The sequence below is a fragment of the Gambusia affinis genome, linkage group LG03, assembly GCF_019740435.1.
Source record: "Gambusia affinis linkage group LG03, SWU_Gaff_1.0, whole genome shotgun sequence".
NCBI classification, from domain to species: Eukaryota; Metazoa; Chordata; class Actinopteri; order Cyprinodontiformes; family Poeciliidae; genus Gambusia; species Gambusia affinis.
The window spans coordinates 13,796,255-13,820,691 of NC_057870.1; the positions used below are offsets into that span (position 1 = coordinate 13,796,255).

General features: G+C 41.3%; 1 protein-coding gene across 2 annotated transcripts in view; it reads left to right on the plus strand.

The window, feature by feature from the left end:
* Positions 1-4,100: 4,100 nt before the first annotated feature.
* Positions 4,101-24,437, plus strand: part of tcf7l1b (transcription factor 7 like 1b) — a 45,939-nt gene continuing 25,602 nt past the window's right edge. Inside the window, exons 1-3 of one of the 2 annotated variants that reach the window (XM_044111290.1) lie at positions 4,101-5,250; positions 5,383-5,455; positions 5,575-5,702. In XM_044111290.1, the coding sequence (XP_043967225.1) occupies positions 5,065-5,250; positions 5,383-5,455; positions 5,575-5,702 (387 nt within the window). In that variant the 5' untranslated portion in view covers positions 4,101-5,064. The remainder of the gene's footprint in view (positions 5,251-5,382; positions 5,456-5,574; positions 5,703-24,437) is intronic. The other variant, XM_044111291.1, reaches the window with a different exon arrangement.

A 24,437-nucleotide genomic window follows, 5' to 3' on the forward strand; every position in this document is an offset into this window, starting at 1 on the left:
GTAGGGTTGCTTTGGATAGCATTTTTTACCTTAATGAATGAAACCACAATTTGAAAACTGCTCCTTATTTTTAATCAGCTTATTTTGATCCAATATTAAAACTAATTTGAACATCTGTGACATTTAAGTGTGACAAAAAAGCAAAAGCAGAATACAAATATGTAAGTGGCAACACTTTTTTGCAGCACTCTAAATGAAAACAAACGACTTTCCCGTTGAATTTATGGACTAAATCAAAGACTTCATGACTTTTTCAGTACAGTAAGCCACTTTGAGAAGAGGAAATGTGTGCATTGTGGATCTGGCCAAATGTACAAATTTCAGATAGAACTAAAAATGTATTTTAAAATATACATTTTTATATGTATATTGAGAAAATGCAATATGGAAGATCTGGACTTCCAAGACGCTCCAGAAGCCTTGAATATGTTTAAACGTGTCATGTGAAGAAAAGCAGCGAGTTCATGTGGCGAGATGTTCTTTCACAAGAATAAAACATTACAGACAACCTGGATTATTTCTCACTGTACTGCTACAGTTGACAGAGAACAACAGTCTCCTTACAGCAGTGGAGCTTAGTAGCTCGGTGCTTGAACATGTGTGTGTGTGTGAGAGAGAGAGGAAGAGGTAGAGAGGTGTCATTATTGTGGATATATTCCTGTTGAGCAGCTACTGCAACATGTTCTTATTTTTCTGTGTTGACTCATTTCAGTGCTTGATTTTATTTTATCAATCATTTATGAGGGAACGGTGCATGAGCACAGAATAAATGTAAGTACACCTGCAGGGACATGAGTAGTGAATTTCAGTTCAGACATGTGATAGAAATATATCTGCATTTTCTTACATTCTGGAACATATGAACGCAAGGCTGTGGGTGAGTTTCAGTCAAAGGGGTTGCACTACAGAAGTGGGTGATGAAAACATTTGAATAATGCGCTTGTTATGTTCCATGCATTCTGCAGACCCCCTAAAAAGACACTGATGTGTTGCCCCGGGGCCAAAAATTCACCTGCGCGCACACATGCAAGCGCAACAATGTGTATTTCGGTGCACAAGATAATCCCCCTATTACTAAAATTTATAGGAGCTGCACACTATATGTTGCTTTTAACTGAATACAAATAGACACACAGAGCATCACACACACACACACACACACACGCACACACACACAAACACCCAGAAGGAATCTGGGGATCTAATGAGGCCCGTGGAGACACTGCTGAATTGTCAGTCAACCTTCAGCTTGCTGACACGCAGTCAACAACATCAGTGGCTTCTTTTCTTAAACAAGAGCAGCCTGTCAGATGGCATCAGCAATAAAGAAAAGTCCCGGGTCCACTGGCGTTGGGCTGAAATAGGTGAAGGCGTAATGAGGCAATATTCTAAGAATAATCATAAAACTGCTAACTTGCTTGTGGTAAACCTTGGGAAAAGTTGCAGCGCTTCGGGATTGCACATAATTCTTATTTTAGAGCTTTAAAGTACATCTCTGACCCATTGTTATGATTAAGATTTATGTGCAGGTTGCACCACAAGAAGAAAACAAAAAAAGAGAGAGGAAAAAAAGTGTTGTAACTACTACTTCCCCCCTGTCCTTCCACGAGTGCTTGCAACACCAAGCCCACAATCCTGTTCCTCAAACGTCAACGTCTGTCTAAGAGACGGACGGGAGGATCAGAGCGCAGCCGGCTTGAGGCATGAGAAACCCCGGCTGCTACTTAGGGCCTCCAGGCCAGCAGGGGGCAGCCAAAAAACTCTCACGCAGAACATACTGTGAGACTACTAAAAAATTTGCTTTCAAGGTTTATGAATAGGCATTGGTTGGCAAAAATGGCAGAAGCTGCGAGAAACTTTCCATTTTACTATTTCTGAAGTGAGAAGTACTTTTAATGAAATGACTGGAGTTTTTTTTAATACAGTGCTGTTTTTCCTCCAAGTGCTGGCTGAGTTATTACACAGCTAATGCATAAGCTAATGCCAGCTTGTGTTAGCAGATAATGGATAAAATAAATATTATGCACAGCTTCTTGAAACCTAGCTGCTAATTATTCCATTTTTGTTATTTTTTCCATGTACCAAAACTAAAAGAATAAATAAATGTTACACGCAATGTAACATTACTGTATCAACAATTATATTATTAATAAAGCATACTGTTCAAACAAACGCTATAAAATCATGTTGTTTACATTTTTGTGTAAATCCCATGACACATACAAACAAAAAGTGTTTTACAGACGGTTATTAAACCATAAGAATCTCAAACTGTGCATGTCTTTTTATGACTAACAGGTATTTAAAAACATTTTAATTCTACAAAATTTTATTTGTCAAGATATTAAGGAATTTATAAAGTACAAGTCGCAAATGAACAGAGGACAATTATAATAGTTTAAAAAGGGCATGTTGGTCAGGTTATAGCTCTGGGGCCCAATTGAGATTCTGCTTTGGACCCAATAAAAGACTCGCCCAAACTGGATCAGAGTAAGACATCTTCTCCCACCCAAACATTTACACTCTCTTGATTTTCTTCCCTGTTTTATCTCTGGGCCATAATGGCAAGGGCTTAACCCAGGTGTTAGGGCATAGTGTCTTTCCCCAGACATACAATTTACACAGTTGTGTATAATTTTCACTTTTATCACTAAAAACCCGGGCCAACACTGATGAAACAAACTGTGTTTCGCTGAATTTAACCAATAAAGTTGGAGCGTAGCAGTGTTAAGCAGAGGTTGTGAGTAAAAATGATAGAAATAAATAATTGTGATTCCTTTACGTGACTTATGTGATCTTCACTTAAATCCAATAACAAATCCTTTGTAAACAAACTGGAGTGACAAATGTCGTTACATTGTAGTCAGAGTTGAACCTACGTCTAACCGACTTAAATATTACTGGATGACATTTAATAGCTTTAAAAGAAATCCTTTTTGCAGCGCATAGGGGTAGCAGTGTGCTCTCTGGTGTCTGTAAATCTCAGATAGTTGTTAAGGTCTAGTCAAATAAACAGAGTCGGCCCAAGGCATATGCAAGCTGTTCAATGCCAGCAGAGCACGCCCGGCCCATCACAAAGATTATAGATCTCAAAACTTTACTTTCATAATTACGGTTATCAAGAATAAGCTTTGTTTGAACATTAATCAACACCATATTTCAAAATTTTAAATTTAACGTTAGAAAAGGACTGACAAGGGGGAGTCTGTGTGCACACGACTTTCCTTGTGGTTATCACAGTATCAGTCCATATGTAACATGGCTGCAAAACACTATTTACTGCTAAAAATCTAATAAGCAATGCAAAATGAATAATGCAGAGCTTATGCAAAAACACATTTTACGATCAACTATGAATGTAGAGTATTAAATGTGCAATATTCAAATGCTACGGTTTGTAAAATCAAACAAATATCCTATTCTAAATGTTTAATCAAAAAATATTTAAACAACAACGTGAAGTGGAAAATCACAGGAACATCTGAGGCCTTTGCACAAATAATAGCCTGCCACAATTAAAACTATTTATTCCACATGGCTGGGTTTAGGGGATGCTAAACCCTGGACTGGAGACAGTTTAGGTGCCGAACTCATACAGGTTCCCAACAAAGTGGCATGTTTTCAAGAAATTTCTCAATAATCGCAAAAAAACTTTTTGATGTCAGCAAAAAGTGAACTTAACATGGAAGTTGTTCATTTGTAAACAAACCAACTTAAAAACAGTCTCTTGTGAAAATGTGATTTTAAATAGCTAAAATCTGCTAAAACGTTGTCACCAGTCTGACTAACTGCCAGCCCTCCATGGATCTGGGAATTTATTTTTTTACTTTTCTGCAAATTCACAGGTTAGTGATGATATATATACACACACAGATATTTTTTAGACTTTTTTTTCCCTACAGGTACTTCTGATATAGTCACTATCTCTTTAAGTGCAAACGAAATTCTTCTCAGGGCCCCTTTATAATCCTGAGCCGCCCTGTTAATGAATAAGAGGAGGAAACACCAAATCAGCATTGTTATTATTATCATCATTATTATTATTATGTAGTTGTAGCCACTGCGCTTGCAAGTGTGTGTGTGTGTGTGTGTGTGTGTGCAGGCGTGTGTGCGTGTGTGTGTGTGTTAGGGGGCGGGAGGGGGTGGGGATAGTAGATGGGTTGAGGGTTAAGAATAGCTGATCTGCATGCTGCTGAATGAAGTGTCGGTTTTCAGCGCTCTAAACTCCTCCTCTACGGACGGGGCTGCTGCTTTCCTTCCACTCGAACAACCCGAGTAGTTTTTCGGAGCGCACTCTCCGGCAGCAATGTGGAGGGAAGGGGCGAACAGTTGAGCAGTTTTTCTTTTCCCCACTCCCACTTCTTTTTGAGTTCTCCTTTTTCTCCCCCCCCCCCTCACCCCCTAGTTTTGAACTTTGCGTGTGTTTTTTTTTATATTTTATTTTTGGTCGTGGAGAGGGAACACAGCGCAACACTGTTCAATAAAGGGAAGGAAAGCAGCTCTGCGACGCGTGTTTTCTTTTTTTTTCCCCTGCTGTTTTTTTATTTTATTTTTATTTTTTACTTGAGCCATTGTTTCTCACGCATGGATATTAAGGAGATAAAGTCGGACGTGCTGCTTTCTCTTCGGTAGGGTTGTAGTCAATGCCAACTCTGTAAGGAGGACGGCATTATTCCTATTCCTCAGGAGCACAAGAGCTCAAAACATATATATATAAAAAAAACACGTACAGGGACCACAAGTTTGTCCGCAAGCTGCGAAAGAGGCGGAACTTTGCCAAGTTGCTGCGCATCCGGCCGTAGAAGCCAAACATTTATCGATATTTTTTTTCCAACTTTTTTTTTCCTCTCTTTTTAACTGTGGATTATCATCACAAGCCTGGTCATGGATCACGGAACCAAGTTCAGAGGATGAAATGGGAGTTGTGAAACATGAACTATTGTAGTTAGTTGACTCCACCAGTGGCACGTTTTGGACTGTACGCTGAGAAGAAAAACTGCTTTTTGTGAGTGTGTGTGTTTTTCTCCTTCCTTCCTTTTCGATCCTTTCCACTCCGGTGCCAAAATGCCACAGCTGAACGGAGGCGGCGGGGACGATCTGGGGGCCAACGATGAAATGATCTCGTTCAAAGACGAAGGGGAGCAGGAGGAGAAGATCTCCGAAAACGTCTCCGCGGAGAGGGACCTGGATGACGTGAAGTCCTCCTTAGTGAACGAGTCGGAAAACAACAGCAGCTCGTCAGACTCGGAGGTAAAACAAAAATAAAAAATCCCCCAAAACAACAACAACAACAAAAATTTCCAAAATTGAAAAGAAAGTGGCTTGCCAAAAGGAATGGGGGGAGTTTTAATCCATATGCATGCATGTCCTCCCTTTCTGCAGCAGGCAGAGAGGCGCCCCCAAACCAGACCCGACTCAGAAAGTTATGAGAAAACAAGAGATTACTTCGGTGAAGGTAAAAAAAAAAAACCCATTCAAGATTCCCTGTATTTATCTTTTTAAGTCATGAAAAAAGTGAGAAAATGTGTCGCTTTTGCCTCAGCAAACCCTTAAATTTTTCCTTCTCCTCTGCAGCACTAAGAAGACAGCAAGATGGTGGCTTTTTTAAGAGCCCTCACTATCCGGGCTACCAGTTTCTTATGTTTCCTGACCTCACCAACCCATACCTGTCCAATAGTTCGCTGTCTCCCAGTGCAAGAACGGTAAGTTTCCCGTCATGGGATATTGTGCTCTCTGTGCTCATGCATTCTCTCAATTCTGTCATTCTCTACAAAAAGAGAGAGAGAGAGAGAAAAAAAGAGGAAAAACAACTTTGGCCGTGCGTGAAAGTTCCTTGTGCACTGCCAGACCGCCATATTCCCTCCAAGTGGCCTCTCAAGGAGCAGTACTAACTACCTCTTTGTTCTTTTAGGGGGTATAAATTTCTCCCTGCCACCCACTCTTTGCAAAGCCTTGCATTTGAACTTCTTGTTATGTATGGAACTCAGATTGCTTTCTTTATTTTTTATTAAAAAAAAATAAAATAAAAAAAATTTATATATATATACCTATATAAAATAAAAAAGAAAACCCCATACACTTATTTTCCTAACGGCCTTGCCTTAATATTTAAGTCTTTATTTTTTCTTACATTTCAGATCAGAGATGGTCTCCTTTTGATTTGTATTGCAGAAATCCTTGACAACTCAGAAAAGCCCTACATACAGAAGTAGAACAGTTGTTCTCGTACTTGTGTCCTGCAGTGGCAGCAGCATAAAACCTCGCAGCCCGCTGCAGCTGCAGCGCCCCGTGCAAGACGTTTTCCAGAGACTTTCGGTGTCCAGATAAGGCCGACAGTCTCAAGCAAAGTGTTGTTGACGCAGGGTTTGCTGAGCTGCATTTACTTGTTGCATGATGGCGTCGCGCTGTTTGTTTGCAGAGGTTTAAAACCGATTATTGCATTAGTTTGTCTGCAGCATTTGTTTTTGATGTGTGTGTGTGTTTTTTTATGTGAATGGACATGCAGCAAGTTTGGTAGGAATGCTGCCTCCAAACATTTGGCGTTCATTAGACAAATTCTAACTTGGAGCTGTGCAAACTTCCTTGGGATAATCCCCGTGTTCCTCTGAGCTTGTCCGACCCCCCCCCCAAACCCCCTCGTTCCTCCACCAACCTTGTCACATTCCCTCCCCCCCCCAAAAAAACGAGTACTTTCCTTAAAGCCTGGCAGGCATCTGACTGAAGAGACACCCCGCCAGCCCCATCCCCACCTCTCTGTGTCCCTTTTCACTGTTTCAGGCCCACTCACATCGCCTCCCCGCACCTTCCATTCAATTAGAAAGGCGTTAGTTGACCATTGTTATTCTGAGCGGCCTTGATGGCTTCATTGGAGGTCTCCATTGGGGCTCATTAACTAAATGGCTGCCTCTGCTCGGACCATGTGATGCGTAGTTGTCTCTGTGTTGTTGGTTTTAGAGGAATACCAGCTAACAGGTAGGCGTAAGCTCAGATTAAGAGTTGAGCAATATTTTTTTTCTTCTCCTCTACTATGTTCTCACTTTTTTTTTTTTGTTGAGAAGTTTGGCTTTTTGGTCATTAAACTCTGGATCACATCTTGTAGGGCAGCTAAAATCCATCCATCCAAGTGGGCAGATATATATTTGTTTCAGACAGAACATCAATACACGTCATCTGAATTATAAAAGACTTCCAAATATTGCAGCCAGGCAGTTTTTTTTTTTTTTTTTTTTGCAGCTGCAGTATTACAGGCTTTAATATGGTGATGATGGCTGTGGTTTGATCCGTGGTCATCATAAATTATAGAGATAAGTGCTCAAATCTTACTCTTAATCTAAATCTGTTGTGTGTTATTTTCTGAAAGCTTTACTTCTCACCTTATTTCCATTTATTTTGGGGCTGCTTCCTTTTTGGTTGAGATGATTCATGATTTAAAACAGCTTGAGAGCTCCTGGTCAAATTAGAATAACTATAAGCCATCTTGTGCTGAGAGCTGATATTTATTGGAGACATATAACCAGGCTTCCCTAAAGCAGATTTTATAGAATGTAAAAAAAAAGAAAAGAATGAATGGTTGTCAAAGTACGAATTTACACGATTGATGTGAAATCTCCATGGCGAGCATCCTCTACTCGTGTTTGAAAAGACTATGAAATGGTGAAGGGTTGACACGTACCAGCATCTGTTTCTATTGATTTCTTGACTGAAGATTTGCTGTGGAACCTGACATATTATGACCTCTGATCAAGTCAACAACAGCTGCTCTTGGTGGATATCCTTTACAAGGTCCCTGCAGTGTGTTGAAGCGTCATAAAAAGTTTCATGTTGTGAATATGACATGTTTTTACTTATTTGCTGAGAAATGCAGAACATGTATTTATTTATGTTTGAGAAAATCGGGTGTTATTTACCGCTTTGACGAATCAACTAAGCCTAGTAGACCGCCGAACCCTCGAGTCTTGCATCCAAAAGTATCAATTTCAAGCCTTAGAAAGTCTCGCATATGCAATATATTCTGTAATATGTCTTATGATACAACAAAATGTTGCACTTTTAATCATTTATAGGTCCGTCTGTGACTTATTTTTATGGTATATAATTATTTAGATAGAAATACAGCAAGGCATTAATTTCTTACTTTTTTTTGTAAGTTGGCATCGGAAAATCTGGAATCTGGTGTTATTTGACAAATTTGCAAGGTCGAGGGAGTCATTCATCCTTTCGGAACCAGGTTTTCCAATAAACATGAGAAATTTTAGACCTTGAAATGTATCTTAATATGCTGGGTTTTCCAAAATACCTCCAAACGATCATTTAGGATCATAACATATTTGTAGTTATTCCTTGCGTCTTCTGCGGTCTTTCATATTGGATCAATATTGTTATTCACTGAGAAGAGAAACGAAGGGATTACTTTGTTGCATTCGCTGTAATTTTGGTGTCTTAAACAAGATTTTTTGGTCACATATTACTCTTTAATTAAGCGCTAAAGTTAACTTATCTGGGTTGTTCTTTTGAAAATCATTTAATTCATAAAAATGCAGAAACTTCTCAACAATAGTTGCATTCAACAAACTTCCAGAAATTCAGTATTTATAGGAGGCACACGGCCACATTTTCTTGTCATAAACTATATTTACAGCGTAGAAAAGTAATATATCATTTCCTGACCCCGCAGTTAGACAGTTGGTTATAAAAATGACTGAAATGACATAACTGTGAAATAGGGAAGGGGCAAAATGATTATCACGACAATATTTTGCTCTTTTTGTGGATTGTGTCTAAGGAAATGTTGTTTGATTACAGTGTTTGGGACTAAAACAGGGAGGAACAACTCTATCCCAAACTGATGGAGAAAGGTTACTACTCTATCCTTATCTCAGTCTAACTCTGTTTTTTTTTGTTGTTTTTTTTTTGTTTTTTTGTGTGTGTGTAAGCCTCTCACTTCCTCGTGTTTGCATTGGCCAAAGCAAAGTTTAAATTAAAACAGCCATCTTTGTAGCTTCAGGCAACGCAGTGAATAATTAGAGACTTTTCTAGACGTATAATCCTCCATATTTAAAAAAGAGAAAGAAAATGAGGTCAATGGGACAGAATGCGCTGACTGTGTCAATCATCGCTGTGGCAGAAAACAAGCAGGCAGACAATGGCTGGCATACTTAGCGGTCGTCTTGAGGTCTCCATATTGCCCTGCCCTCATGGCTTAGTGTGAATGTGATGCAGTGAGTGTGATTGATGAGAGGCTCATGTTGGAACCTTTTTAGACTCGCATTCTGGGCGCTGGGGGCTGTTCAGACCTGCGGATCTCCGTCGTCTTCGTCGCAGTCCGATCTGGCTGCTGGTATTTTACAAGTTGGCCTGCACCAGCACGTCCGTCCGGTGGCTCATTTAAACTTGCTGAGCACCGCGCTTAAATGTATCGCCGCATCGCCACACTTGTTTGTGAAAAATGCGGCGATTAGCTGGAGAGATGGGCGCAAACAATCCTGGCGCTTGGCAAACACGTTATGGTATTGCATGGCTTGGAAAACCCTGCTGGGACAGAGAGGTTTGTTTTATAGGCATCGGGTGGTATGCGGTTGTACTTGTGCTGCGGGAGACGCATTAAAAGTTGCGTCTGTCAACCAGACTGTATGATTCATAGCAGGGAGCAAAATCCCAAGTTATTTTTTTTTTAATTCAAGGTGGGGACTTATACTTTTTTTTTTTTTTTACAGCTTTGAGTTAATAATGCAGTAATTACACGACTCCATTTGTTTTCATACGTATCCTGCATGTAAGCGCTCGCATCTCGTCCTCTCTTACGGGCTTTCTGGTATCGTCACATGTATGCCATGCATGCAGCAAACACAACAAACTCGAGCTGTTGCTCAAGAGTCGTCACGCAGTAATTTCACTCAAGAATGCGCTACACGATAACGGATTTAAAGTCCCCAACTTGATGAAAAAATCTGGATGTGGCAACCCCATCACGAGTAATGAGAGAAAGGCCTACATGGGATCAGCACAGAGTTCCCCCGAGGGCCAAGCATAACTGATTTAAAGCCTGCTCAGAGCTGACATTCCGCTGTAATCCACCGAGAGCTGAGGAGGAGGTTTTATGTTTGCAGAGATGTTCCACCAGACTCCAGCCTGCTGTGCAGCTTTTTTTTCTTCTTCTTCTTCTCCTCCCCCTTTCTACAAACTCAGCTCGATAAATCCAGCTCATTGTTCCAGCAATAGACGGGCTAGTGCCAGATTTAATTGGTGAACTCGCACTCCCGTCGGACGCCGCCTCTCGCCACCTCTCGCCACCTCTCGCCACCTCCCGCGTCACTTTTCGCTAACTCCGCCGGCCACGCTGTCGTCATCATCGCCGCCACTCGAGAGCGAAATGCCTCTTGTGTGCGAGAGGTGGCAAGTGGGCAAGAGCGAGGCGCGCCGCCTTAAACATATCTTCATCAAATAACGCGGTGGGACGCTCAAACTCCCGAGCATGATTGTTGAATAGGAAACTGTTTGAGATTGGGGATATGAATAGGAAAGGCTTGTATAAGTCTGAACTTGTCAGTGGCTGCGATTGCATGCCTCTCTTGACTTTTTTTTTCTTCTTCTTTCCATTCTTTCTGCTGCTGTTGGTGCTTAAAACGAGCAGACAAAGAAAAGTCAACACAGACATTGTCCAGCCGAAGAAAAGGGCCTCTCCTTGCGTAAGCAAAGCCTGGTTGTGTGGAGGTGTCTTTTCATCAGGTGGCTCACTTGGCATTTCACTCACCTTGCTGTGCATGTGTGTGCGCATGTGTGTGTGTGTTCAAGAATGAGCAAACATGCAGCCATGCGTGCTGTATGTTTGTCTGTAAGTGCCAGAGTATGAGGGAGGAGGAAGGGTGTGCGTTCAGGTGAGGCTGTGTGGACATTTTGCAACAGAGGGGACAGTGTGTGCCGCTCACGTTCTGACAACCGTCTGTGTTGTATTCCTGAATCGCAAATATTTTTTCAACCAAGCGCTATGTCAACAGAGCTAGCGTTTCTGACTAGGTTTTTAGTTTTGAAAGGAGTTTTCCTTCAAAGGCAAACACATCCACAGCAATCCGGTGGCTCTGTTCAATTAGAAGCAGAAACGCGGAGAGCTCTCGGCCTGCAGTGATTAATTTCGATAATGATCTTTTATGCTCAGGCTTGGAAAGTAAAGAGAAACAGGTGATTACAGTCTAAATAGTTACATAGCTCCACCACTTTTTATATGCTCGTGGCCAATTGAGATCAGATGTAATTAGTGCGAACACAAACCAAAGCTGCTTTTAGCCTCTCCTGCAAGCCTTTCATTTTGGCTGTTACGCGAACATGCATCTCCCATTTGCATTTCCTTTTCATCACAGATGCCCATGCTCACTTCCTAACCTCGCTTACACAGATCTGTGTGAAATGGTGTCAGTCCTGGTCTGCATCCTTCCCTCTCTGGTCTCTGTGGAAGGCGTTAGCTGGCGTCAATTCCTCCCTGCTACGCCATAGCCTGCTAGCTCGCTACCTAACCCACCCACTCGCCCGCTTGGCATTAGAAATTCTGTTTATAGCGCTCTCTGGCTTCTCGAGCGCTGGGCCCATCAGGAGCATCTCTGCACCCTTTGAGGAAAGGATAACCAACATCTCCCCTCTCTAGCCGCAGACTCCCCATGTTCAGTGACATCAATGAATCCCTTTGATGTGCCAAGATGAATATATGTGTGCAAATGTTTTTTTTTTTTTCCCCTTCTTTTTTAAAAATCAATTTATGTGTTTTTTCGGATTTGCTATGTTTGGCCCGGGCTGCTGCTGACTTTGGTGCATTGCTTTCCCCCTCAAACACTCAGGCAAACTTATGTTTGAGTTCAAAGACTTGGCGGGTGAAGGTGAACACCTCCAACGCACCTGAATTCACTCCAGAGTCTGAAGTTTTACAGTCCCGAAACAGATTCGAGATATGTTATTGACCTCATTTCTGCGGCCTAACAACAACAACAACAACACAAAATACTCCTGTTGCAAAGTTAAAGATCTGAGTGTTGCAGTGAACTCAGAACTTGTAGCTGTTTATCGAGGAAACTGCTGGTCATGCCCACGCATGTTCTGACTGCTTCGCAACACTTACAACCTGCAGAGGATAACAATCACTGCAGGTTTGGTTGCACTTAAAGACACCAATGGATTAATTCATAGAAACTAAAGCTTGCTCTCTTATGCTCAACAGATGCCAATCTATAAAAAGAGACTTTCATGGGGAGATTCATCGCTATAAGAGGTGGGGGATGGATTCATGTATGGTGCATTTTGTGAATACCAGTATAGTCCTGTCTGTGGTGTGGTATTAACCCAGAGTCCTGGTGCAAATGGTGAGGTCGGAGCCCCTGGGATGGTTGGAATAGTCAGACTCAATCAGATGTGGAATCACGCTAAAAAAACCCCAGGGTTTCTATTTGTAGCTAAAACCCCTGAAAACACAAAACGTACAAATTGATGAACAATTTAAAAAAATCACAACATATTTTGAATTGGATATATTTAACACTCGTGTCATAGATTAGAATAAGTCCCACTGCAATGTAGGTAAACTAAAAATGTTAGTAAAAGGTTGAGTTTGTAGAGCTGTAAAATGTTATGAAGTAGAAACAAGAGATAATCAATCAATCAATCATTTATTTCTGTTACACTTTACACAACCACAGAGTTGGTGACCAAAGTGCTTCACAAAGTCAGTATAAAGAAAACATGACAGTAGTAAGGCCTTTTAAAAGGAATGAAAGAAAACAACATGGTTCAATTCTATGTTTTGCTCCATCAGTAAAGTTAAAATGAAAATTAAGAACTTTTGAAGCAGCATTCGTGTAAAAAGGTTCTCAGTAGATAACATCTTACTTGCTTTGGGTAACTCTCTGGTTGTCTCTTATTTTGTAAAAATAACCTTAAGTTTACAGCTAACTCCTAGCACACTGATAGATAACCTACTCCCGAAGGCTAAAGCTAAAATCTGACCTCATTTTCACAAATGTGTAATCAAAGCAAAAGTTTACTGTCTTAAAAAAACCTTCTGGTCTCAAATATATCTTACGAGTTTATGGAAATGCTACTCAATCATTGTCGAGTTTGTATTAGATGGCTTATTAGTTGCATAGAAAATGAAAGTTGTATCCACCGAGAATAGAATATGTCCAGCGTTTCAGGTTAGAAAAAAAATTCAGTTAAGTCAAACTTTGGAATTTTATCGTTTTAAAACACTATCTTCAGCTTTAAAGAACAACTAACATGTATTTATACAAAAGGAAGACACTTTCAGAAATACGTACTACAAGTAAGACGTTTATCTGAATAAAACTGTCTTAGAAATTTTGAAAAAAGTTTTCACGCAAAATGCCTCTTTACATTATTTATTTGTTCTATAAAGTGACTGTGCGCTTGATTCATACCAGTGAACCATAATGCACACCTCACCGAATTAAATGTTTTCTCCCATGAGTGTACCATAAGTTTTTAAGCTTCGTTCTATTAAAATGTTCGGGAAGAAAACTCACAGAAAAACTCTTTAACAGGGTTTCATCAGTCTGGTATTCCAACCAGCTGTTTTCAGTTTAAGCTCTGCAGGCAGCAGGAGAGGAAGAGGGAGAGAAAAAGGGAGAAAGGAGAAGGCAGGAGGAGAGATTGTTGATGAGATGTGGTGGTGGGAGCGTAAACTAGGGCAGATACGGGTGCTGCTATTCGTTCCCCCTGCTATCCCAAGGTGGGCCTGCTTCCAGACCTTGAGGCATTCACTTATCAGAGGGATTTCTGTCTCCCACAGAGCACAGTTTCTCCTCTGTAGACCACAATGCTTCGCCGTCACCCTTACAGTAAGAGCCCAATCAAGAGACGGCAGCAGGATATCAGATGGTGCCCATGTAGCATCAGCAGTCCTCTAAGATTTACATCAGGCTCCTCTTCAGGTCACGCATGGGGCAAGCGGTCTGCTAAAGGCCGTGTAGAACATTACGTGAGTCGTATTAGGGAGGCTGAAGTGGCCATACTAAATTGAGAAGTGGACGGATATCTGTCCAGGATGAGGTTAGCTGACAGCGAGCAGGGCAGCTGTTCTTCTTCTTGAAGTTATAAATCAGCTTTGTTACTTTTCTCTCAATTTGTTCTTGTAATGGAACAACGTTTTAGAGGCCTCTGTCCCCCTTACAGGCCTGTCACAACAATTAGACCTCCACATGCAAAATGGATTTTAAAAAAAAAATAAAAAATTCTTGAATGCTTAAATTGTGCTGGGCTTTGGTTAAGCAGGTTGTATATATTTTACATGTTTTTAGTTGCTGGATTTGTTTTTCTTTTCTTTTCTTTTTTTTTTTTTTTGTTTCAGCTCCACAACTACTAGAACTTCAAGTAGCGGATGAGACTCACTCACCATCTGCAATATCTATTCTCTGAGTCTAAAAACACATGCAGCGCATGTAACAGATCTTATTTCTGACTGCATAAATCTTGAAAGCAGCCAAGGGAAATTTTCCATCTTTAATACATTCATATAAGTAGGACACATGTTACTCTGTGCTTGCTTTGATGTTGAAGTTGGTGTTGAATATAACAGAAAAGTACGAGTTGAAGAAAGATGAGCTTAAAAGATTTATCAACTATACTACATAACTGATTCGTTATAAATAACTCAGGTGCTTTGAATGTGTCGTCTTGGCTCGTCAACGGAATTGATATTTTGTCATGAACTTAATCAGTTGCGATTTAGCAATACACTTAGCTCACAGTACCATGTGAAGACAACAAATGATTTAATCAATATTTTCTGTCTTCTTAATTCTAGGGTTGCCCTAAGGCCAAAAAAGATGTGAAAATGCGAGGCTTTTAACGTTTAAAAGGATGGAATGGATATTTAGTAAACCTTAAGCTGTGTTTTAAACAATATGTCAGCTGAAGAATAATCTTATTCAGGTTTATATATTATTTTAGATTATTAATTAGAGATTAAGCTGCACAAAGGATTGAATTACAGTAATCGCCACAATATCAATGCATTTTTGCAACAAAAAAAAAACCAACAAAAAAAAAACATAACTATTTGGATACAAATGTATTTGGTTCTTATATTTTAGGTTTTCTTGATACATTGCTCTACAGAGCTAGAATGGATTTTCTTACTTGCGTCCTCTCTACCCTTGTTGCTCATACATTATGTGATGCGAATGATCCTGAAAAGTGTTAGGATCATTGTGCTAATTAAAATAAAAGAGTGAAAAATAAAGAAAATATTTTTGGCAGTTTAAATTAATTTTGTAACATTCAACAATATCGCCATCGCAATACTGTGGAGTCGTACCAGAGATCAAATGTTTACCGGATTGCATATAGCTTAGCGCCAATAACTCTAAAGGCTATGTCATCAGTGGCTAATGATTAGCCAGTCATTGTAGCCTTGCGACCTTTTTGTGCCTTGTATTATATTGGAATCCTTCTGCAAGCTGGAAATGAGCAGAAGAAGTCCAGACTAAGATAAACTAACATTAGAAATCTGCTTAAAAGAATCCATCGGTTTTCATTACTGATAGATTTTTATCGCCATTAGCCTCAAACAGTTCGCCAGTAATGGTACCTTTACAGAGCAATAAGCCTTTTAAATGTTATCAATTGCAATTCAGTCTCATTACATTAAAGTGAAGTAACCTTCGTGGAGGAGATGGCAGAAGGAGCGTCATTAGCAGCTGACAGCTAGCTAGTCGACTAATTGTCTGTCCCCTGCTCAACAAGTCATTCAAATAATATTACAAAGTAACAAAACTTTCTCAAAACTTGTTTGAGATAGGTTTTAACCAAACACAAAAGGAATTATTCACTGAAATATTTGCATGTGTAAAGAAAAACTGGTGTTTTTACTTCTGTCAGATTATTGGAAAGCTCAACAAACTGCATGAAAGTACTTGATTAATGTGTTATTGGAACAAAAATGCCCAGAGATCTTAGTTCTGATGCAATTAATGAACTTGAGGGGGAAAAAAATACAGAGTTATCAGTATCTTACCTGCTGATCCCCAGTTACAGGAGATCAAGGGAAAGTTGGTTGATTTAGATCTTTGGTCTATTGATTGGTGCATCACCACTCACGTTAGTCTGCACTTACTTAATCAGACAGAGTGACTTACTGACAGAATCTTAGCAGCACTTTGCAATACATAGGTGTTGTGATGTTTTAATATCGCAAGATCTGGTGCGACAGAATCTTAGCAGCACTTTGCAATACATAGGTGTTGTGATGTTTTAATATCGCAAGATCTGGTGCTTGCAATATGTGCTGGAAATGTGCGCTGCTTTTTTAAAACACACATGCCGTTTTCCCATGAAATCCGGCCTAATAATGGTGAAAGAATTCACCTTCTGGTGCCCCTTCCTCTGTCCCGTCAGCCTCATAAACCAATTGTATGAGTAAAGAAGTCACAATGTTCTGCAGACCATCAAATTCGATTAAAGCCGAGCAAAGGCGTGAGTCATCTAAAATGTGTAGGCTCCTTATTTCGGAACCATCTTGTGGATCCTGTTAGAAAAGCCGAAGCAGCAGAAGCCCGAGGTTTTTCTTTCAGATATTGCGTTTTTCCTGACCTTATTTGCTCAATTTGAAATTATGAGGTAATGTTCTTAATTAGTTGTGAGTAATGGCTGTGATTGAGGGCCTTGTGCTTGGCAGACATAAGACAGTCTTCAGTGATAGTGGGATTCCCCTGGTGCCTGTCCCCCAGATAATCAGCATGATTAGGTTTCTTTGTTCTGAGATGTTGTCATGTGATGCTCTCAGGTTGAGCTCTTCAGGACACAGTCTTGAGGTGAATTTTGTGTCAGATATTCAAAGTCTTGCACCTTTACAGGTACAATCTTGCCTGTAAAGGTATGGAAATCTGCTGATTTACTTTCTTTAACTGTAGAAAAGCTACATTAAGGGGGAAAAAAGGTCTAATTAAGGGTATACGGCATGGAGAAGGCCGAGGAGTCCTTTTTGTTTGGTTTGTGCCTGGGCTGGAGGGGCTGGCTATTGGAAATCCCTGAAGCAGGCTTTAGGGGCAGGTCTGATTCTCGTGTGAAATGGGCAGGCTCTATAGCTCTCGGCTGACTTGACTGGGGCTGTATGGGTGTGTTGGCAGGGGGAGCGCCGGTCATGAATAGGGTCTTTGACTACCTCAGACTTGCCCTGAAAGGCAGGACAAAGACCCTAGGGCAACGGCTTAGAGCCTCACAGCTGAGCTACAGAATGCTTGGCCCAGTCTTCCTCCCTCCTTGCCCGACTTAAATACTACAGTGGCTTTCAGCATTCTGGTGACGGAGGCTCGCATTCACCGACAATCGACCACCGTTTCTCTGTTATTGTTTACAGTGAACTAATCCCGCTCCTTTACGTAACCCCATTGTACAAAACCCATCAGTGGGGCTGGTCAATATGCATCAGCGAGTCTCTTAAACCACTGTGGAGACAGGCTCATGTTGTTCATATTAAGCAGAAGGTATTTTGCTGTAGATGAGCTCTTGGCACTTCTCTCAGAGTTGTTAATAATGGAGAACCTTTGTCCAGCTGAGATGTTGGCAAGTGAAGGAGATGAAGCTCGGCGCACACCTCTCAACCGCTTGATTATTTTTGACGGGTCGGTCAGCTTTCGAAATTTGTACGACGCGGAAAATAAATAGCCATAAATCTTTTCTGCGCAGTTAATGGGGTTACTTGAGCCCTGTCCAGACACTCTCTCCCCACAGAGTTTCTAGTTTCAGATGTCACTCAGAGCTTTGTTTTACCCCCTCCCTCCCTTTTCCCGGGTGAAGGGTCGGAGGCCAAGGTTCAGGGCCAGTTGGCTGAGTGGCCACAAAGGCAAAGGCTTCCCCTCTGCACATCCGATCCCTCCGTCCACACCGGCCAGCAGCCACAATGAGGGGATCAGCTTGCAACATTTGTCTTTTCTTATTATAACCAAAAACTTTCCTGGATTTATGTCAAGAGTGTAATTGTAAGGGGAAAGTTCAGATTTTCACAGTAAAACCATAAAACCGGTTTGGAAGTTTAATTGTTTTCTTCCTCGCTCTCCTGCTGAGACTCTACGTGTTTTCATTTGTATTGTCTGCATAATTTGAGACCTCAAATCACGAACATTTTTGTTCACTCAAATGTCATGTCCTCTGCTAAAATCAATCAAACAAAAAAAATGGCAGAACACCTAAAACCTTTAACCCCACCCCTACCCACACCCTCCTCCACCCCCACCCCCACCCACACCCCCCAAAAAAATCCCAACTTCTCTCCCCGCCCCACAGCCACCACCCAAACATGTCCTCCAGCCAGGTTTATTATGCCGTTTCACGCAGACCAAAATTGCAGCTGCATGGAGAACAATCTGGAGCACATTAGCTCAGGCGCTGTGATTTATAAATTGTTTCTCAGGCCATAAATCCCTGCTGTAATTGTGCACAAGCACCCCTCTCTCTCTCCCTCTCTCTCTCCAGTCACTTACCCCCCCAACCCCCCTCCACCACCATGCTCTGTCTCTCCTTCTCTCTGAGCAGCTTACAGTCCTTGGGTTAACATTTAATTGTTTGCAGAAGTGTGTGCAGTTTGGAGTGAGCAGAAGTTTGTTGCTTTGTGGGGGTACAACCTGAGATTGCAGCAGCAGTTTCTTCTTCTTATTATTTTTTTCATGCTAAGTTAAATGCTAACTTTTGAACGGTGTCCTAAAACTATTTTTCTGCCACATGGTGTGAGTATAGTTTTGCAAAATAGGATGGGAGCGTAATGTCTTCAGCTCCGTGTTCCTGTGGTTCATGCTCGGCATTCCTGAATACTGTGTAATTGAGAGGGGCCTCTCCTCAGCTCCGTCCCTGGGAATCTGATATTTACAGCAGCCCCTGATTGTAATCACCTCACCGTTCTCATTAGATTGTATTGAGAATGAAAGATAGCAGCAGCTGTATGCATTCTTATGTTCACCCTTGAGGTCCCAGCGGCCTGGTGAATGTCATAGAGACTTTTTCTTTTTCGTTCTTTCTTAGGTAATTCCAAATAAATCAAAACGAGGTCTTTAAAACACATTTCATATATCAGATTGTGCAGAACGGTGTGATTTCGATCAAGTTTCCGCATCTTGCTTTTGTTTCTAAACGACTGTTTTGCTTTCTGAAGCTCTCAAAAGCTCTGAGCTAACCTCATCCCAACTTGGCCTCCCAGCCTCAAGACCTTTGTTTTGACGGAAAGATTTATTCCTTACAGAATTTCAGACACTTAAAGGGAAGGCCTGCATGTGAACATGCAATGAATTCATAGCCGAGTGCATCACCAGGTCGTGATTTAGAAGTGAGTATCTGAGAGTTGTGCGTGTGCATGTGTGCAGCTTAAGGAAAACGAAGCCTGTAGACTGTGAGGAAATGACTTTTATGAAGGTTTCAGGTAAAAAAGAAAAAAAAAAAGAAAGAAAGAAAAGAAAAATGTGCTGGCAACCTTCCAGACCTCCCTGCAGTGGGCTGACAATACGCATAACTAATCCTGGGGAATGTCATGGTGATTTTGTGCTGTGTCACACATTGTGAAAGGCTTAAAGTGCTTTAAAAATATGTTCTAATCACATGAAAACTGGGAATTTGTTTTATTCCTAAACTTCTAAATAAACAATTTTGTGTCTAGTGTTGTCATCAGGCAATTCAGTAATGGCTCACCTTTTGCTAAGTTTTATTTTGCCGTTATGTCGAGAACGCTTGACAGTCTCTGGACCTGCTTGTGTATTAAGCATGTTGGTTCTGCAGATGCACCAATCAGAAATGCATCGTTTTGATCTGTCAGACAGTTCCAGAACTGGAGACAGTTCCGCATGTTTATTTCTAACCTTTTTCCTGTTAGCGATCACAAATCATTCACAGGACGAGGCGACGTCCCACTGGGCGTGAGGGGGATCAGTTGTAAAACAAGATTTTACAATTACTTTCGAAGACAAATTACACGGTAATTTCAGGGTTCACATCTTCCATTATGTCTAGTATGACTAGCAACAATGTGCTCCATGTTCATTTTCAAGCAAATATAAATATTTACCTGATTCTGGGATTGCCAAAGAATCAGGTACGTTTGTTGGACCTTCCTATTATTTGCTCAAAGTATTGCTCTCTCTCACTCTTTCTCAGCCTAAATGAATTATAGACATATTTGGATTTCTCTAGACAATCTGTATCGCTTGAGATAATAACACCTTCTAGAGCACCGTTTGGATCATTTTTTCCCTCCCTTCATTTATACTAATAATAGTTAATCAATCATTAGTCTATTTTTTTTCTTTGCATGACCTGCGAAAGCTTTCTTTTGGAGCATTCACTGATTGAAGAAATATCAAATCTGTGAGTTTCCAGCTTTATAAAGTTTTCCATGCATCTTCAATCATAACCTAAAACCTAAAGACCGGAATTATTTTAAATATAGAAGTAAATGTGCGTATAAAGTAATATTTATTATGTTTCTTAACTCTTGGTCACTTTTAAGAGCCAATCAAAGTGAAAAAAAGAAAAAAAAGAAGTCCAATACCAGCTATTTCTCGCTTCCTGTCAACTATTTCTACTGGTCTGTCTAGGTGCCTGTGTGACAGGGCCGACCAATGAACCTACCATACCTGTGGCAGTTCTGTGTGTGTGTTTGCATAGAGCAGAGGTGGAGGAGATGGAGGGTGGAGGGAATGAGGTTAGCAATGGGGTGATAGCAATGTCAGGTAGTAAAAACTGAGATGAGGCAGGGCCCAGGAGTCTGAGGGGCCTGGAGATTTGTGCCTTTGCACTCAGAGAGCAAACACAGGAGGCATCTGCAGCCAGCTGTGTGTGTGTGTGTGTGTCTGCGTGTGTGTTGGGGGGTGCTGCTGCTGTTGCTGCTGCTTGGGACGGGGGGGTTGAGGGCAGCGGAGCTGGGTGGTGTTGCAGAGAGAGAGACAGAGGGGAGGGCAGGGGTGGAGGAGGTGGTGGTGGGGGAGATTGGACTTGCAGAGTGAACACAATCAGCCCTCTGTTTTCATAAGACTTGTGGTATGTGAGAGCAGAAACAAATGTGTTTAATTTAGGCTCCTTTTTTTTCTTTCTTTTTTTTTTTTTACTTGCCTTGTCTGCTACACCCACTTATGCCCACCTCAGTTTTTCACAACTGACCGTTCTCCTCCAAGTTGCTTCATTACCTCTCCTGCCTTTTAGGAGTTTTATATATATATATATATATGTTTTTTCTAGGAGCCAAAAAGAGGAAAAGAAACAATCGCCTTCTGTGCCCAGTCAGAAAAAAAAGACAGCAGCCCTACTTAAGTCCACTCTTTGAGGGTGGAGGTAAATATTTGTCTGGTACTTTTAGAAAAATAAACGACAAGAGCTGTTTTTATGTTTCCGCTGCACATTTGGGGTGACCGAGCCCTCCGTTCGGCGTTCCCGACTCATTACCCCCACTTCACACACCTTGGCAGGAAGGCGCTGTCTCTTATGCTGGCAACTCGCGCCGTCTTTGGACAGTTTTGTGTTTGGCCATAAATGAAAAGTCCAGGTCTCACCCGTGTGTCACTGGCGCAGTCCTAGACGCACGCATTTGATTTCTAAGTTGAGCTTTACTGTAAACATCCCGCCGAGTGCTGGTAACCACCTCCAGCTCTGGAGTCAATTATACAGACATTTACAGCTGGGAGTTTCAATGAAACGAGGCTACTCCCTTAACAATAAAAGGAGAAGTTGTGTTCCTGCGCGACGGGCTAAACAATACCACAGGACATGGGATAGGGGACAATGTCTCTGACATTCAGAGGTGTAGCTCGTCCTGACACCAGATCGCAGTGACATTATTGGCAGCGGGGGTGGGAGGGAGCCAGGTATGGAAAACCACATTACTGACTTTAACTAATTGACTGGAATAGCTTCTTGCTTTCCTCTCTGTCTTTATGAGATAGCCCTACTCTTACCAGATGCATAATTATTTTCTCCTGCGTCTAATTACGCAGGGAGTTTTTTTTTTATGTGACCTGCTGTTGTGCTCTGCTTTACAAAATTACTCACTTATTCCTGACTGTAGCCTCGGCCTCCTTTAACCGTTTGATTGAAATTACCTGAGAGTCAAGGAGACAGAGCGGGTATAAACTGTGGGCCAGATGCAGAGAAGCTATAACTTTTTTTTTTTTTTTTTTGAGGAGAAAGAAAATAAACTGAAACAAAAAAAAAGAAAAAAAAATTGCTTGAGTTGCAGAAATGTCAACGGCTGCTGAAGCCGCAGCTCGCTCACCAGGTTAGAATGTTAAAGAAGTTCTACGAGGGGAGTTTATCACGGCCTTGTGTTCTGGTGATGCGGTTTTATTACTGAAACAGCACTAAATTTAGGGCAAGGACTTTTCAAATAAACCTGGGCTGCTGCGTAGTTTTGCCTTGCGCTGAATACACACGAGGCGCTCATATGACAGAGTTACGTTTTCACATTGTCCAGTATATATAGTGATTTTCAAACTCCGATCTCGATCTGGACCGCACTGCAATTAGGCCTCGCTCAGCCAAATTTCAGTAAGCTGCCGAAACAACAGTCACTAAGTTATTTAGCCTTTAGAGAAAAGCGCTTTGTATTTTCTGTACGCACAAGTTTAATTGGAGCCACAATTAAAACATGTTCTGAGCTGAATCACCAACAAGGCATATCAAAACAGAGAGGGAGGGTGATAGCAATGCCCTGCTGTTTTGATCAGCCTCCCTAGCAGCATTGTAAGACCTTGTAATTTCAGAATGATGCTTTTTGAAATGCATTGTGAACGACAAATTCCCATCAAGACAGTTTTGATTTTACAAAAAGACGTTTTAAGTAGTGTAAAGTATGTGGTCATTTTTGAATGCTTAAAGTTAGCTGACAGTTTGATTTTTAAATTATTCCCAATTGATAGCAGGATTATTTTACTGCTGAAAATTTAGATATTATGATTCTAGGTCAGTGAACATGGTTACTCCATAAAAGGGCATTTTGGTAACCTTTGAAGTATTCTTATCATTTCATTTTATTTTACAAGTAGTCTTTTATGGCTTCAATCTATCAATTAATAGTGTCTGAAAAAAAGTCAAATAACCTAATTTTAAGGGGAATAAAACAGAAATATGTGAATTTGGGAAAACAAATGAAACGGATTCCAGTCAGACCTGAGGTTCAGGCGACCGATTGAAGGCAGACAATAAGTGCAGCTTTTCCATACTGAAGTGATGTGTGTTATAACTATTTCTAGGCCTAAGTTTTACTTCCGCTGTTTTGATTTTTTGTGGAGAAAGAAAGAGTAATGAAGTAGAGCAGGTCCAAATCTTATAGATTTGTAGGTTTCACCACTCTTTAGCGCCTAACCAAGCAGTTGCAGACATAAAGTAAATTTATTAAACGAGCTTTGCTCATTTCTGGTTGTCCTGGGTTATTTTTGAAATCAATTTCGGACCTTCAACGTGACATTTTAGAATCCCTGCCCTGCATTATTGCATCTTTCTAGATAATCTCCTGTCCTGAAATGCAGACGTGTTGAGGCATCCTGGAAAACTAGCAGGAAGCCTCGCTGCCGTCTTGTTCGGACCTCCCCTGCGCTGCCGCCCCTCTCCGCCGCCCTCTCTCCCTCTTTGCGCTAATAGTTCTTTTGTGTACAAGAGCATGTTAAGAGGCCAATGAGCCTGGCCTTAATAGGGCCACGTCGCCATAGAAACCACAGCACTCTGGATGTCTGACCTTTGACCCAGTTTTTTCTGCAGCCCGTGAATAAGAGCGCGGGGACAAACCAAACGGGTCACAATGGAGGCCCTGACAGAACGAGGGAGCGCTCCTGTCATAGTCACTTAACTTCATTTCTCTACGGGCTAATGGACACTTCAGACGTGCTTCGCCATAAGCGGCGTGCTAAATTTCCACCGCGGCATCACGGGTTAATACGATGTAAGACGGAGAGAAGAGGCTTTAAATGAAATTTGAGTGATAAGCAGACACAGAGGGCGGCGGTTAATCGTGTGTTTTTCATGAGTGATTGATTAGACCACAGATAAACGCAGTCAGATGAAAGTCATCTGCGCTGATTTCGTTAAACGGAAGAAAATCCATGTCGTATTTTCGGATGTAGACAACAATGCGTCCACTCTTCCTCTAAAGTGCAACTTTGGTTTAAACTTTTGCTTTAATCAATAACTTCCCCCCTCTGGCTGGTAGATGTACCTTATCTGAGAAGTTGTACGGTCCTGATCTGACCAGCTGAGCTGCTTGTCATCTCCCCATCGATTACACACTAATTAGCACAAAGACTGCCGAAGTTTGCTTAAGAATTGTTAGTGTAATTGCTTCTAACGTTGACAAACAATGGGTCTCAGTGCGAGCCCTGAGACGAGGCGGGGCCTCTACTTATCACATTGTGTTTGTGCTGTAATCTTTTAATTGTGTTTCCGCGCATACATCAGGTCGAGGTGTCAATGGCCCC